This window comes from Tasmannia lanceolata, unplaced genomic scaffold, assembly GCF_043159265.1.
Source record: "Tasmannia lanceolata isolate RefF3 unplaced genomic scaffold, GAP_Taslan_0.1 ptg000019l, whole genome shotgun sequence".
NCBI classification, from domain to species: Eukaryota; Viridiplantae; Streptophyta; class Magnoliopsida; order Canellales; family Winteraceae; genus Tasmannia; species Tasmannia lanceolata.
Window position 1 is genome coordinate 4,555,099 of NW_027518696.1, and position 16,312 is coordinate 4,571,410.

The 16,312-nt window shown below is 38.0% G+C and overlaps 1 protein-coding gene, 1 long non-coding RNA gene and 1 other non-coding gene across 3 annotated transcripts; all 3 read right to left on the reverse strand.

The window, feature by feature from the left end:
* Positions 1 to 672: 672 nt before the first annotated feature.
* Positions 673 to 12,696, reverse strand: LOC143852515 (uncharacterized). The gene is made up of 5 exons (XM_077361912.1): positions 12,436 to 12,696; positions 9,310 to 9,490; positions 8,293 to 8,761; positions 5,147 to 5,227; positions 673 to 1,385 (listed from the first exon to the last, which is right to left on the reverse strand). The coding sequence occupies exons 1-5, from the start codon at positions 12,517 to 12,519 to the stop codon at positions 893 to 895; spliced, it is 1,308 nt and encodes a 435-aa protein (XP_077218027.1). The 5' UTR covers positions 12,520 to 12,696; the 3' UTR covers positions 673 to 892.
* A 1,800-nt stretch (positions 12,697 to 14,496) lies between these two features.
* Positions 14,497 to 16,054, reverse strand: LOC143853425 (uncharacterized). Its single transcript, XR_013237117.1, has 3 exons — positions 15,921 to 16,054; positions 15,543 to 15,631; positions 14,497 to 15,427 (listed from the first exon to the last, which is right to left on the reverse strand). It is a non-coding gene; the product is annotated as an uncharacterized LOC143853425 (long non-coding RNA).
* On the reverse strand, positions 15,913 to 16,068 carry LOC143853644 (U4 spliceosomal RNA). The gene has a single exon (XR_013237255.1). It is a non-coding gene; the product is annotated as a U4 spliceosomal RNA (small nuclear RNA).
* Positions 16,069 to 16,312: the final 244 nt, after the last annotated feature.

Sequence of the window (16,312 nt, forward strand, 5' to 3'; positions counted from 1 at the left end):
ATGTAAGATCACCACCCATTCGAGAATTCTAGCAACAAGAGTGTGCTAATCATCTTTACCAAATTTAGTTACAATAAAATAAAGGAAAAGGAGGGGATCCAACTTCACCATTCAACAGAGAGCAGACGACAATAAGAAATCAACTATACACTGTAGAGAATCCTTATTATTCATACACCCTTTTTCCATCAAGATAAATACGTCCACCATCATGACTACAATCTGCACTCACAAGCACCAGGAAGCTGGATTCAAGATCAAACAAGGGATAGTTCTGCTCCTGCAGGGCACTATGCACACAACATTCAAAGGCCACCATGAACATCTCTTTATAGTTTTGGGCACCTTTTGAATACCAATTTTTGTAGGCTCTCATGGAATATTAGTGGGGCTAGTTGAGGGAGAGACTTGACAGGATGGGACTGAGGGGAGCATGATAGAACTATAGAAAACTGGGGGTAGGGATTTCTCATGCTCTCTCCGTTCGTGCCTCATCAATTCCCTCCCCTCCCTCCTCAGCTTATCTTTTACAGTTGGACCACTAATATTCCATTGAATAATTTTTCATGGTTACCGAACATGCCCTTAATGTTTTTTTTTTTTTGAAAATTAAAAGTGAATTTTATTAGATTAAAATAGGGACAAGATGTCCCAGCGGAAGAGTACAAGTGGTAATTCGAATGCCATCAATCTATATGCTATAAGATCCATATACAAAGTTTTACAGAATTGCAAGATGATTGCATGGCCATGACTAGAAAATCCCATCAACTGACAGTGGACTTAAAGGTTAGAACTTAGAAAGATGCACACAACAACTTCACATATTCAAACCTTAATGCTAAAGAGTAATAGAACCCAACTCTTTCAAAATCCTCTCACCTTTCTCCACTCATGCAAAGCGAAGGACTACCACGGTCATTAAGGTAGCAGCCCTGAAGAAAATTTCATTCATATTTTTGCCTACTCTCCTCATCTCATCATCCTCATTCAAGTTCAATCTTCTCGAATTCTTACTGATATAGACAATGGTGTCTCTCAGTCTGTTAACTGCTGATGAGAGCCAAACCAGCCCAAGTCCAAATCCTGTACTTAATAGCTTGGCAGTGCAGAAAGGTACCCTTCCACCCGCAACCTTAGAGAAGACGGAGAAAATGACAGCGAGGCCAGTCCCAGCGATCCCAACAGAAAACTGGCTTAGAAGTTGGGATACCTCTGGTCCAGATTTCGTCAGTGATAGGAGTTTTGTTTTTCCATGCCTTTTGTCTAGAAGTACAGAGAGAAGGCATTCACATGTGTGGAAATAGTTCTTCTTGTAGAGATCCCTCTCCATGCCAGCTTTTCTATTGTGCTTTTTCCTTGGCGACCGTTTCAGCTTCTCAGGACTGGATATCAAAAAAGTCAGAACAGGAAAGGAATTGAAGGGAAACATTTTCACAAAATAAATAATGTTCCAGATGTTAATACAGCACTAGCACTGTTATTATACAGAGTTATATATTAGACTTGGCCAAATAAGACATTGAAGAAAAACTAATCACTGAACTTTAAAGAGAAAAATAAAAACTAAAAAGGAAATAGAGCGTCATTGATTTGATCTTTTTGATCTTTTAATGGAGCCCCATTGATAAAAATCGAAATCAGCACACTTTCTTTTTTTTTTCTTTTTCTCTTTTTTTTGGGTAGGAAGTTGGCACTCTCACTAGAATTACAGAATAATTCAGACAATATTATAGTGGCATGATTTCAGCAGGAGAACTCAATAACTCAAGTAGCTTCTGGTCCATTCCTGTTCCTCATATAGTAATTACATTTTGTTGGCAATAGGCCTTGATAAGGTCTTAAAGATAGGTCACCTCACTCATCAGTAGTGGCAGATTCCAAAAAGGTCCATCAAGTGGAGACGAATGGAGGGTCAGTTGATCATCTTATCGCACATTCCCGTTTCAGGCAAATGATAAACAGTTTTTTCTTGGTCTTCTAGGAGTTGAGATGGATAAGACCTTAATCGCATCTTTATATGAGGTGTGGTTTTGTGACACAACCAAATAAAGGTCAATTCTATGGGATTTAAACTCACTGGTGGCATTTTTTTCTCAAGCAATAACAAAAACTTCATTTAAGAAAGGAATGGGGAAACAAACAACTTACTTAAGAGGGCATGAGAAGGCTCCAAAAACAGGGCCACAAACAAAAGCTTCAAGGTAGACTAAACAGAACAGAAATTACAAGAAAATCAGACCACCCCAACCTAAAATCATCCCTCTTTCTACTCAGCCTACTGACTCTGGCATGTCATGCACCCCATGGTCTTATGATTAAGCACAGGTGGGAGATCCCTATATATGTCCAACCTCTAAGAGGAAGGTAGCTAGGTGCCACAGACCTGAGCTCGCTTTTGAGATGCCCACACACTTGCATCCAATAAGTCTCCCTCAACCCAAAATGGACCTGAGAAATGCTCTTTGGACTCTCGTGGACCTATTAAAGAGACTAACAGAATAGGAGATGGCTTTCACAACAGCTCTCGTTGTATTCTTGATTACAATGTTGATATAGGGACCAGGTTAACAAAGAAAATTAATCAAAGTTTAACATGAGAGCGATCAGCAGTTGGGGAAATTCATCTGGCCACAATTTTGTCCAACTACGAGCTAAAATAGAAAACGGTTCTCAAACCCAAATAATGTCATGCACCAACAAATCACAAAACTTTCCTCTTTATCAAGCCCAATTAGCTAGAGGGACTTTTGATAACCATTATGACATTTCCAATAAAAGAAACAAGATCCTTAAAAATCCTCTTTATTTATTGCGTCCGAATACCCATAAAGATCATTTACAGCGTCACCCTCCATAAATCTATTCCTTTACACCAAAAGGAGCAAGTGCCAGATGGTTTTCTAATAAGTGACCCACCTTTTTTGGAAGAAGGTAACTATTAATAATAGGAAAAGGTTCAAAATGCAAATCAAAGGGCAGAGACTGCCCAAAATACAAGGAAACTCAAGAAGAACCCGAATTGGCCAAATGGTGCGCTAAATCGCCAGCCCTTCTAGGTATGAGTAACAGAAAAATTCCCCTCCTTATACATACTTCTGATATAGCCGATGAATTTGGTTAACCTCCACGGACCGTGATTGCTACCCAAGGCCTACGACATGATATTGAAAGTGGCCTTCCACCTCAAGATTATCTTTCATCTGGCTAAGGAAGATGGTGATGCCCCAATGGAGAGCACAAACCTCAGCCTTTGACAAATCCGCATAACCAGTTGGGTCAGAGTAGATGATGGTGCCCATGAAGACCCTGAAAACACCTCTAATACCACCATGTCAGGGTTGCCAAGAGAGGTTTTGTAAGAGGGGTTTTCCATCTTGCTACTGCCTTTATTTTAGGAGCTTTCCTTTCAAAATCATTGTCCAGTTTCTGATAACACAATCTATGGAATAACCCCGAAAAGCATTGGGTTGCAATGCCCAAATAGGCACTTTGAACATAAGTTCCTCTGCAACCAAATTTCCCACACGACCAGAAGGGGTAAGATCCCAAAGGGTTCTCCCCATGGAACCTAAACCTATTATGCACCAAGTTGACATCATATCTTTAACTGAACTAGATGACACCCAATTAATGCCAAACCACTCCACCGAGCACAAAATGCACATGTTTCTCAACTGGAAGCCGGGCCTTTTGAGTATGTCCAATATGTTGTCTTGCTTAGCAGGAAGCCCCATGAAATGCACACCACTTGAAAAGTGACCAACCTACTTTTTTTCCTAAACCATCAGTTTTTTTTTTTTTTTTTGGGTGGGGGGGAAGGTAAGCTTGGATTGAACCTCCCGACCTCATGGTTGAAGAACATTTTATAACCAATTGAGCTAGAGACTCAACCCGTTCTAACCCATTAGTTGTGGACTCTTGATATCAAATTCCTTAATGTAATGACTGCCTCAATCATGATTGTTGTTCCGTTTAACTGAACACTTTCTTTTCCATTAAACTAGATATTTCTTGTCTGTCGAGCCACACCCCGACCCCCCACCCACAAAAAAATAAATAAATAAATAAATAATTCATGAAAACCAATGGAGTTCACGACTTTTCCAGACTAAAATCTAACTAGTATAGTATTGATATTTAAATTGCACGAGTTCATTTTTTTCGAACCATGCATCATCGAAGTACCCCTTGCTCTTTTTACAAGTAAGCTGTTGAAATGAGGCCTTAAGGTTAGCACATGCAGAACCTTCCAATTGAGGCAGGGATAAAAGTTATAAAACCCTACGCCCTTGAAAGACACAACATCATCATCAACAACAAAAATAACAAAAAGTTAAAGATAATATTATTAAGGGATTTGCTAGCGTGATGGACGCTAGCAAATCCCTATTCTTAATGATAAAATGGGGATTATGAGCCCATAGCTAAATTGGAAGGTGCTCTGCAGAGCAAATTAGAAGTCATGGGATCAATTCCAGCTTTGAACTCAACTCAACAAAGCCTTTGTCCCAAACTAGTTGGGGTCAGCTAAATGAATCCTTTAGAAAAAAATCATGAAGAAGGTAAAAGGAATCTACCCGGCTCTAATCCTGGTTCTAGTTGGGTTCTTCTACGTGGATCATTTTCTTCCTTCTATCCTCTCCAAGGTCATGTTCTCTGTTATGTTCCTAGCTATCAAGTCTTTCCTCAATGCTTCTACCCAAGTTGTTTTCGGTTTGCCCCTACCTCTTTTTTCTCCATCAATTTGGCACGAGTCGCCTCTTCTCACCGGAGCATCCAAAGGCCTACGTTGGATATGTCCAAACCATCTTAAGCAGTGCTCTCTCATCTTCTCCTCAATTGGAGCCACCCCCACCTTTTTACGAATGTCTTCATTTTTAATTCTATCTAGCCTTGTGTGGCCGCACATCTATCTAAGCATTCGCATCTCCGCTACACTCATCTTATGCACATGCTGCTTCTTGGTGGCCTAACATTCTGAGCCGTACAGCATGGCTGGCCTCACAGCTGTCTTATAAAACTTTCCCTTCAACTTGGTCGGGATTTTACGGTCGCACAGAACTCCTAAAATTCCAGCTTTGAAAAGAAAAATAAATAATAACAAAAAATGCAGAAACTTCTGATGAAAAGAATCAAAAGATACCTCTTTACAGGAGCGAAGGTCGCAGATTGTAGCTTTAGAGAGGATCCAGAAACATTAGATTTTGCTTCCGCACAATTCATTCTGTCCACAAAGCACAACATCAGATCAGGTGGTTTTTAAAATGGCAGTTGCAGTAATAAAAATAAATCGGATATATAAAAATCAAATAGTAAAATTTCATTGCAAAATGTACTAGTAAAATTATAAAAAGCGGCCTGCGGCCAGATCTCTTTACTGTATCTCTTGTAAAAAAGAGCAAAGTTTCTATTTCTTGAGCTGCTTCTAAAATTCAACATTTCTTTGGATTTTCATTGAACACAAATCCGCAAGTAGTTTACAATATAATTGAGGTCAATGAATAGTACAAAGGAAGGAGCACAGATTAATACAATCAGTTGGGATACAAACATAGCACAAGTCATACCATTCAAAAAAAAAAAAAAAAACATAGCACAAGTCATTCTACAATGTAACTTGTCATATCCACTGTTTCCACCATAAACAAAGCATGTGTATGGCAGTCAAGATAATTGACTTGGTGACCCATCATGTGGATAAACCATAGGCAAGCAGAGTATCAGTCCACTCAGCTACATGCAAATGGATGACTAAGAAAAAATTGAGCATAATATGAACTTCACATTCAACAAACAAAATAAAGACAGATGGATTGTTAGGACTTAGGATTGTAAGATTGCTATAGAACTTTGGTCTACTGCCCATGCTTGTGACAGTCCAACAGATCAACAGTCCCACTGCCATAGGGGATGCTGAGCCATGGTGCACTATGAGTCGATCATAGTAACATTTTCCTGCTGAAACTGATCTTTGAAAACATTATGAACTATATTAGATCACTTGAGGTTTTAAAATCCATGATTAAGTGTGTGTAGCTTGAAAATCAATGATACAAGGAATAAGAAAAAAATGCAGAAAATTGCAAGCTAATACAAAGCAACTTGATACAACTTGCATAACAAAACGTCAAAACTCCTCGAATCAATTTATCTAAATATAATTATGTAACACATGAATATAGTATACCACAACTGCACTTACTATTTTTGTTCTGGTAGGCATTTCGGTTTCTGCATCGTTTAGGTGGGGATGGAAACGGAAACATTTCGGTCGCTTTGTGTCAGTTTCAGTGGAAATTTAAAACCGTGTCTAGGTAATCCCAGACAGGCAGGAATTAGAGGCATATTCCACAATCATAATGGGGGCACAATCATAATGCGGTGGAGTGTAATTCGAACGAGGCGATAGATAGAGTTCTTCTTTGGGGCTTGATATGGTAAGAACTATATTGCATGGATTCAGATTCACATGTCGAGATACGACAAAGATTCGACGTGTCGGGTTCGGCAAATCCCAAAAAGTAGGATTCATGGATTCAGTAATTTTTATCAAATAAATAAAAAATAAAAAAGTTAAAACTTACATACATACATACATACATGCATGCATACATTCGTGAAAAAATTTAGGGTGAAGGGTAGAGGCATTACAGTTTTTATTAAGAGAGTCAAAGAAGAAGGGGGAAAAGGGTCAATGTTCGAGGGTGGAGGGGTCGAGACGCTAGAGTTTTTTATTAAGAGAGAACGGGTGGTGCTTTTATATGAAAAAAGTTAAGAAAAAACATGTTTAAAGGGAAAATATATGGGATTCACATTTTAAAAGAGACAACGATGTGTCGGATTTGCCCGAAAAATAAGATTCGTGCGAGACACGGCTGTGACAAGAATCCGATTGTGTCCCACGCGAATCCATGTCGACACATATTCGACATAGAGGGGCAAAGAATCCATGAAACACGGTAAAAAAAAACCTATTGAGATGGTAAAATCTATGAGAAATCCTTTGATGATTGAAGGGGACTCCACAAATGCTCTAGCATGGGCAAGTAGAAAACCAATCAGACCTTGGAAACTAGCGGACATAATATCGGAGATTAGAAAACTTTGCTTGAGAATTCGCCATTATTTCCACGATATGAAGAGGTCAGCAAACAAACAAGCAGATAGTCTGGGAATGGAACAGAGTTGGGAGCAATGATGATTCTCAATCATATTAGGGAAGAAATGAGATCGGAACCTTAAGCTTTAGTGCATGGGGGGTTTGTGGAGTATTTTCTGTTGTACATACCTCTAGGACGTCTTGCCCTTGTTGTATGTACCTTCTGTTTCTTTAATAAAAATCATTATCTTTCAAAAAAAATGTTGGGAGGGGGGGAAAGGGCTGGGATGACGATGAGCCTGATTCTAAAAGAGGGAGAGGCAGGGGTCTAGTTGAGGGGGAGAGAGCATGAAACACTATGGTTTTGTCTGAGTTCTATTTACGAGGTTTTCACAAAAAAACACGTCCCTCGTGAAATAGATATCAGCAGAAACCTAGCCATTCAGATGGTGTAAAAATCGATTTCCATAAAAATCTATTTCATCAGAAATGGTTTTACCTGCATCCAAATGCTGCCCCTTACATGGTTGGACTAATTTCTAATACGGATAGAAAGCTGAAGTTATGGAATGTGGATGTACCGTGTACATACATATGAAAGCATGCATATGAATATAGCTGATTTCGATAATAACAGAATAACCAATCAAATTTACAGGTTATTAGTATAATTCTGCAATCATCCAGGAACTCCCAGGAGTAATAGAGAATTCGGCAATAAAATCAAGAACCAAGCAACGTGAACTGGCAAATAGCAACTATTTGTATTATGAGCAAGAGAGAAAAACTTATGAATCAAGAAACCATCAGCTTCCTCAACTATAAAAAACAATAAGCAAAGGGCATTTGTAGCTATAGACAAAAAACATGTGCAAGAATACCAGGGAAAATGGACTCCGGTCTAAAGGACTCACCAAACTACCAATCGGAACCATTTCCATGGTCATTAACGGATGTTACCTATTGAAAAAGATATAGTGGACTGAGATTTTGAGAAAATGAGTACAGGCAAAAAGCAAGATGACAGCAATAATAAGTATCATCATTAACATCTGTCACAAAAGGTGCAAATGACTATTTTACTTTCAAATTGAAAATCCAATCTAGTTATGGCCAACCAAGCAATTTGAACGCTATCTTGAACATGAACTAGAAAAGCTGGAAGGAAATGCCACCTCAAGCATCCATACCGTGCAAGGTGTGGTACCAGCATTGACTGCTTATTGCCCCTAGTAGAGTTCTTTGAGAGGTTGAACTCAGTAATTACTGAAAGTAGATCTTTCACCTCAGCCCCAGTGGCCGTTACCAAGACTCGGTCATCTCGGTGTACCGTAATCATTGAACTAGGGGACAGACCCGCAACAATATCCAAGAGAGGCTTCTGGAAATAAAATTCACTCCTTGGATAGAGAATTGAAGACTGAGAGTCATTATATACAATCTCATTCAGGTAAAATCCATCACCACGTGGAGCTAGTGCCGGTGGGTTTACATCAATGGTCAAAGTATGAAGCCCCATTAGATCGGATAGTAAAGAAATATCTACTCTCTCCCTTTCCGAGATATTCATTCCAGACATAAGGAACTGCAGGATCTTTTCCCGTCTTGCACACTGTTCAGTAATCCCAAAGCTAAAGAGTATTGAATCAGGGCGAGCATCTGTTACAAAACAAATGCTAGGCATGGAAACTCAGCCAATTTGAAATAAGAAACAGATAAAAATAAGATCTTAGATTCCGTACAAATTGTGATTTTGGAAAAGTTAAATGGTCTGTATATAATGTAAAACACTCTCTTCAGAGTTTTTTATAAATTATGTAGACTTGTGCAAATTATCTTTATGAGTGTTTTAAAGTTAAAAAGTGCGTAGGAAAGGTGTAGGGTGTTTGTCACTAGGAAGAAAAGTGATTTTGGACATTAAAAAGGCCAGTGTAAAACACTCTCTTTGGAGAGTTTTTTTATGAACTGTGTAGGTTTATGCAAATTATCTTTGCGTACCTTCTGGTTTTCCATTGAAAAAAGCACCCAACACTCATGCTCTCCATCATATCGTTGTTGTATTTAATAGTTTTATTGTTTTTGCCTGGGTTTGAATCTCTGGTTATGCAATTCTATCCTACTTCGTGTACTAAAGAATGTACAAGATACGCACTTGAATCACTAACAGATGCACTTGAACTACTATGATGTACAAAAAGAATGCAAACCTTGAACATCGACAAGTATAGGTCGACTGGCAATTGAAATATGCCTGTCAGACTGTTTAGGCTCTGGAAACAGGTGCATAGATTTCCATGAATTGTCAAGCTGAGGTGGCCTGAGCTGAAGGCAACATGATCTCAGAATCTCTGGTCTTGTGCAGTGACTTGGTAACAAAGGTTGGAACTCCTGCATCAGCCAAACAGCAAGTGTCATCAACCAGTGAGTGGGACCAAGAAATTCATGCATCCAAGACAACGATGAGGACCTTCAAAGTCATCCATTCACACACATAACTCAATATGAATACCATGCTTTTACTATAAAAATAGTTCCATTCAAAATTAGGATGAAATTTAAGGAATGATTGTGTATATTAAAAATGTCAATAGGAACACAAGTCCACAGGTTGATTACCATGAACCAGAGTAAAATTTGAAGGTGGCTGGGACTCCTTTAGGCAATTCATGCAAGTTAACAATGGGATTACATGTGGGCATAGATTCACGTGAAGTAAACCATAGGGGTATGTCTACTTGCTCATTATTAGTTTCCATCTTCTCAAGAGATTCCATTATTATTCTAACATTGATCAGTATTATCAGTTATATCCAGCAAAGAAACTACAAATTACACATAAAGAAAAGCCTAAAAGAGATTGGCTTATGAATGTGGTGGTAGATTTTAAAACTGAATTTTGACAATTTAAGTTTGGGGAAACCCGGACACTTCAGGTGTGCGAGGTCTATTCAGGGATGAAGATGGAATAGTATTTTGGGTATTTAGAGGCCCCAGCGGTGTGACGGACCCTAAGGAGGCAGAAGTTCGCGCCATACATCATGGAATCAAATTACTACAAAATGATGACCTAAATAAGGTGGTCGTCGAAGGTGATTCTCTTAATGCTATTAGATGGCTTCGAAGATCAACGGTTGATCCTTTGAGATTTGCATCCTTGTTTGATGAGATTCAGGACAAAATTGCGATGGCATCAATTTCGTTTACTCATGTGAGGCGGTCAGCAAATGGTAGGCGGATAAATTGGTCAGAGATGGTGTCTCTAGGGAGAGTATTGAGTTTTTCGATTATCTTCCTCCCTAGTTCTTGTTTTATTCTCAGTCTTATGATTATTCTATCTCCATTGTATCTTTTCGGATGTACTTTCTGGGATCGTCTTGGTTCTCCTCTTTTCAATAAAATTATTGTTACCATTCAAAAAAAAAAAAATGTGTGTGGTGGCAGAAGGAGATTCGCTGAATGTAATCCGTTGGCTCAAGCATTCTCAAAACCTCCTAGAGATTTAACAGGTTATTTGATCAGATGTTTGATTGAGTGAGATCTTTTCCAGCAGTATTTATTCATGTCCACCTTCTGCAAACAAGGTGGCGGACAGTCTTGCTAGAGATGGCCTGTCCAAGGATCTTGGCCCTATTCGACTCTCTTCCGCCCTGATTCTTTTCTTTTCTATTTCCACTTATTGTATTAGTTTTTTTCCTATTTCTGTATGACCCACCTCGGCCTTTTCATTCAATAAAATCGCCTGTCAGTTTTTTTTTTTTAAAAGGCCTAAAAGAAAGCTTCCACAGCGATTCAAGTAAAATGACGATCTCGAAATTCATGAACAGCAAGTCTTATGTATAAGGGATTACATAGTCTATACTCTATACCATGGCCCAAAATTTCTCTTGCTAACAGATTTCCAGAGATTATTGATGGATGTCTAAAATGGGAAGCAAAAATGAAGTTCTTCAGTGATATAACAATTCCTGAAGATCAAACACAGCAGGCAACGCTGCGTGAGAAAGCCATCAATCAAGAAAAAAAACAATAATGAAAGGAAGAATTACAGAAACAGTAAAACAAGGAAAATCTGCAACAGTATAAACAAGGGAAGAAAAGATGCTCTTGGGAATGTAACGCCAATCAGAGCAATTAAAGCACTAGAAGCAGAACATAACGATAACAATAATGATTCAAAGGAAACGTAATACTGAAATTAAACTTTCAAACCAATTATAATGGATTCAATGAATGAATGAAAAAAATAGAAAAAGCACCCACAAGTAGAGGAATTCCACATAAAGCTACTAAAACAAAACGAAAGCAAATAAGTCCTTGAAAACACCAAGCCAACATCATGAGTGGAATACTAATGATAACAGTTATTATTTAATTTTCAAAAAAAAAAAAAAAAAACAGTTATTCAAAAACCAATAAAATCCAAACATGTAGACTCAAAAGAAGCCTATTACTGAATATATACAAATAGCAAGTGATTGAAAATAAAAAAACCCAAACATGTACATACAAGAAATTAATAACAACTGCTACAAAACAATACAACCATACATGTAAATGAATAAAACTTCAACCAAAAAAAGTGCATAACAACTACTACAACCTATCCTAAAACTCCAACACATGATTCAAAGAATCCAATTCTACGAACGACAAGAACAACGAACAGAGAAGAGAAAACCGTAACAAATCTAAAACATGTAGCTTAGAAAAACACAACAAATTAATATGAAGTATGAACATATACAACTAAATGAAACCCAACCAAAAAAAAAAAATACAAGAGGCAAATTCAAGGAACCAAGTGAAAATTACGAATTAGACAGAATATGTAGTTAAACAGAAATTAAAAAACAACAACTAAAGAAAAAATCATGCAAAATTGAAGAAATAAAACTACAGCATACACAAAAGCCAGAAATCACATTAAATAAACGAATATCCCACCTGTGTAAAGATATAAAACAGAATCACAGAAAATTGTAACTAATAAAGAAACTCAACAAAAATCCCAACAGTGAAAAAATATACAGCAACTAATAAAGAAACCAATCAAATACATATAAATTCATACTACTCAATCATAGAAATAACCCATGGAGAGACTAATCAAAACCAAAAACATTCAAATTCAAAGAAAGCAAATAAAAAGAATAGGGATATGAAAATACAAACATGTTGTCAGAATTCAAGAAAATAACAATCTAACAAACAACAGAAACCCAAAATACCCACAAAAAAACACATTAATTCAAAAAAAAATCAAGTCCATAAGAACCCCCATAAGAATAAAATCAATAAAAAGTCAAGCAGAGGTATCAATCTTTTGCAATTACCTTGGAAACCCTAGAAAGACCCTGTTCTTGATTAAAAAACCCTAAAGGGTAGGTTGCAGAGGACATCAAGCACAGCTCAACCATGTCTGAGAAAAACCCAGATCAGAAAAAGAATTTCTGAGCCAAAATCTTCTCGTTTCGGATCAAGAGACCTGTAATTTATTCATCTCCATCTCAACCAGATAAATTGCAATTTTTGGTACTGCTATGGCAGCCAATAGAAATACGTTTTTAGGGTTTTCCAGAAATTTCTATAGGAATTTGTGGCTCGGAGGGCTTTAAAAATCCACATTGGAATCTAAATGAGGCCAAAACCTGTCGCTTTTCTTCTTCTTGGAATCTGAGGATTATAAAGTTTATTAAAAAGCGAGGAGTGTCATTATAAAAAATAGGTGGTGTCGATATAATTTTCCGTTATAATGATTTAATGACATCCACCTTTTGGCTACGGATATTTGTACTTAACATGTTTTGATAATTGCACTCACTCGTCTTGTCTTTCATCATTTAAACCGCTGGCAAAAATCAATATTGTTTCCAAAATGGCTCTCTAAAGCCGATTAAAAAAGAAAAGACAACCAGAGTTTGTGCAATTATTAAAACAGGGTAGTGCCAATATCATTGGCCTTATTAACGATGGAATAGTCTGTGCTTGAGGGTTTTCCTATTTATAAATACAAATTACATTGAGGATGATAGACAATATTGTTTAGAGTCTACATACCTGATTCCTAGTTAAATTAGGCCTAGTTGTTTCTAGGAGTTTAAATGTTTGATATGTTATTATTTTTGTGTTTTACAAGGAGAAGGAGACCTACACCACACATAAAGGTAAGTTTCACTTTGAATACTTATGATTGCTTCTGTATTCTTGGTTTATAAATAGGGGTAAAGTATACAGTGGGGAAAACGTTGTGAATTAAAGCAAGGAGAGAAGAAGTAGGGTGTAATTTCTGGTCATGGCCCTATATTCAGCCTTAGGTGCTAGATCATACTGCAGTTGGCTATTTTATTGAACACCAGAGGATGAGATTGGGACTGTGAAAGATGGAACCACTAGTGCTAAAGCATCCATCATCGAGAGACCTAATACAATCAGCATCAGAGAAGGATCGAATGTTGCACGATCAATGATGCCTTTCACATATTGTAATTGTAGTATGCACATGATTGCTTTCGTGTCTTATGTAGTAGGTTTGTGCATGAATTGACAAACCTGCTTTACAGGATAGATGTAAGTGTTGGTTAAGGGGATAATTCATTATCAGGTATTCTCGAATCCTAAATTACAGATTTACACATCACTTTTCTAACAGTAAGGCATTGTCATCGTGAGGTATTCAAAGTGAACTGACTGGCCAAAAAATAATAAAAGAGGTCGAGATAACGGATGCAAACACTGAGAAAGACGTGCAATAATGTCATCAACATAGACCAAGAGTGATGGATCTTATGTTGGCATGTTAGAATAATGAGTCACTTCTAATGGAGGAAAGGCCATGGCTGCGAAGAGTGGGAAATTAAGTGGGGAGCTTGTTTAAGGCCATAAATGGTGTTCTTGAGATGATAGGCATGATTGAATGATTCTAAGCCTTCAACAAGCTTGGGCTGGTCTGGTTTTCTTGTAATTTCATGGGGGATGTTAATATTGACCACCCATCTTTGCATATGCACTTCACGGTTTGGATAAATCCTAACAAATGTAACTTATATTTCTTCAAAAGGAGGTGGAGATGCAGCCAATATTAAGAAAAGACAAAGAAGAGGGGTGGAAATGCTGGAAAAGTAGGCAGAAAGATCATTTTCTTTTCTTATTTTTTGGTAAAATAAGTCACTCTCCTACATGACAATACTAGGATGAAGATTTTTTGGAAAAAGGGATAGAGCCTCTAGATTTGAGGTGGAGTTGAGTCTTGTGTTAGGCGAGGAGAGAGGACTTGAAAATGATAGCAGTAACGACCTACTTTGCATTCTCAATCTCTCCACATCTCTTTTACAAGTTGTAGAAGAAACCAAAGGGACTGAAAGCTGATAATTCAGTCATATATATCCGCGGAAAGGCATTTCGCGGCTGACTTTTGCATGAGAGAACAGCCACCACTGGCTCACTTTTCAAACTCGATCATCGGACGATATAATAAAACTGATTTTGTATAATAACTTCTGTAATTAATGGGACTAACCTAACAAGTCAAAGATAGGTTACAGGCTACACCAACTATATCAACACTCCAAATATCACTTTCTCAACTTCGATCGGCATATTGCAATGAGTCATAGTACATACATTCGTCACTCTATCCCATGTAGTGCCCATCTCTCATAACAAAGAGTTCACCACAACAAAGACGAGCTCGCACCAACCGAGCGATCAGGAGTGGGGAACTTACTGAACTATATCTAAATCTTCCTTCCGCTCCGCCCCCTTCCATCCTTCCTTCCGAAGGAACGAACACAGGTTCTCTTGCTTGGGTAAGGTGGGCTTACCAGACCAGCAAGCGAACTTCTCTCAGGACTCAGAAGTGCTCTAACCATGTTTCTGCTTGTGATCAATCCATAAAAACTTAAATGCTGTAAAATCTCATCACACATTTCTAGTCATCAAGTATCAAAGAGGCAATAGGACCTCAAAATACATAACAATGGCAATCAAAGCCTCTGTAGCACTAGAATTACGGTTTTGGTGGACCCACCAACACAAATTTAGAGATAAAATGCCAAAGTCAGTGTAAAAGTTCTAACTATCCCAATTATATACCATCTAAGCATGCAAATGTGCTCACCATACCCAATTATCATCCATGGGCACTCTCTTGAGTATTCTGATTATCAATCAAATGCATCTGATCGGATCGGATGCTAACATATGACCCGGATCAACCACAAACTATAATCAAAAGCTCCACCTCTCCCAAAGCTACTCGACGAGGGAAGAATATGACTGTACAGATGTACTCGAAATAGTGCAATTACACCCTGAAGGCATCCGAATCTGTCATAATCAAGGACAGAAAAACATAAGAATTAGATTGGCCAGAAATCATATATAGATCAAGAATATAAATTATCACTTTAGCAAAATCTTGTTTAGGATAATCCAACTATACCAATCACTTAACCTTCTCCTGACTTCTCATTCAGTATTTAGTTCTTCTTCCTATAATAATCCTTGTTTGTGTTCGTTAGGTTAGAAATCCTGAAGAAATGACATGGCAGAAAAGTTTTTTGAAAAAAAAACGAAAAAAATCCCCAGCAAAACCAATGAACGGGTGGAGCAAAACCCATGAACGGGTGGGGCCCTCTATTTTGCACACCATTGACATTCACCGGCCATGACTGTCGGTGTATAAGCCAATGAATGTCGGTGCCTAAAGATACTTACTACCGATGTCTCTTGCAAACCGCTATAATTATACCATCATTGTACTATTATTATCACACAAACACTGAAAGAAACTTTAAAATTAGGAATTGTGAGGCTTTACCCTTGATTAGAGGGAGCCCTTCCAGAAATTCTCGAAGGCCCAGGGCAAGCCTAGGCCTAAGAGGGGGTTTGGAAATAGTTTTCAACCAGCAATTGACGCGCCTCGGTTATAACCTCACTAGCTGCGTCATTGCCCCAAGCGCAAAGATTCCTTTAACAACCCAACCCTCCTCCATCTTATACTCACCAAATCCCATCTCATATTCGTTCTCAACCGATGTGGGACTAAATGACACTCACTTTGAAATACTCTTTTGACAGAAAGACTGCCTAATATATAACAGATGGGGGACCCACCACTAGCCCCATCCACATGGAGCTGGCCCCATGTTGGATGATCTACAACAATATCCCCCAAAAATCTCCCAAAATTGCATTACAGTGAATAATTAG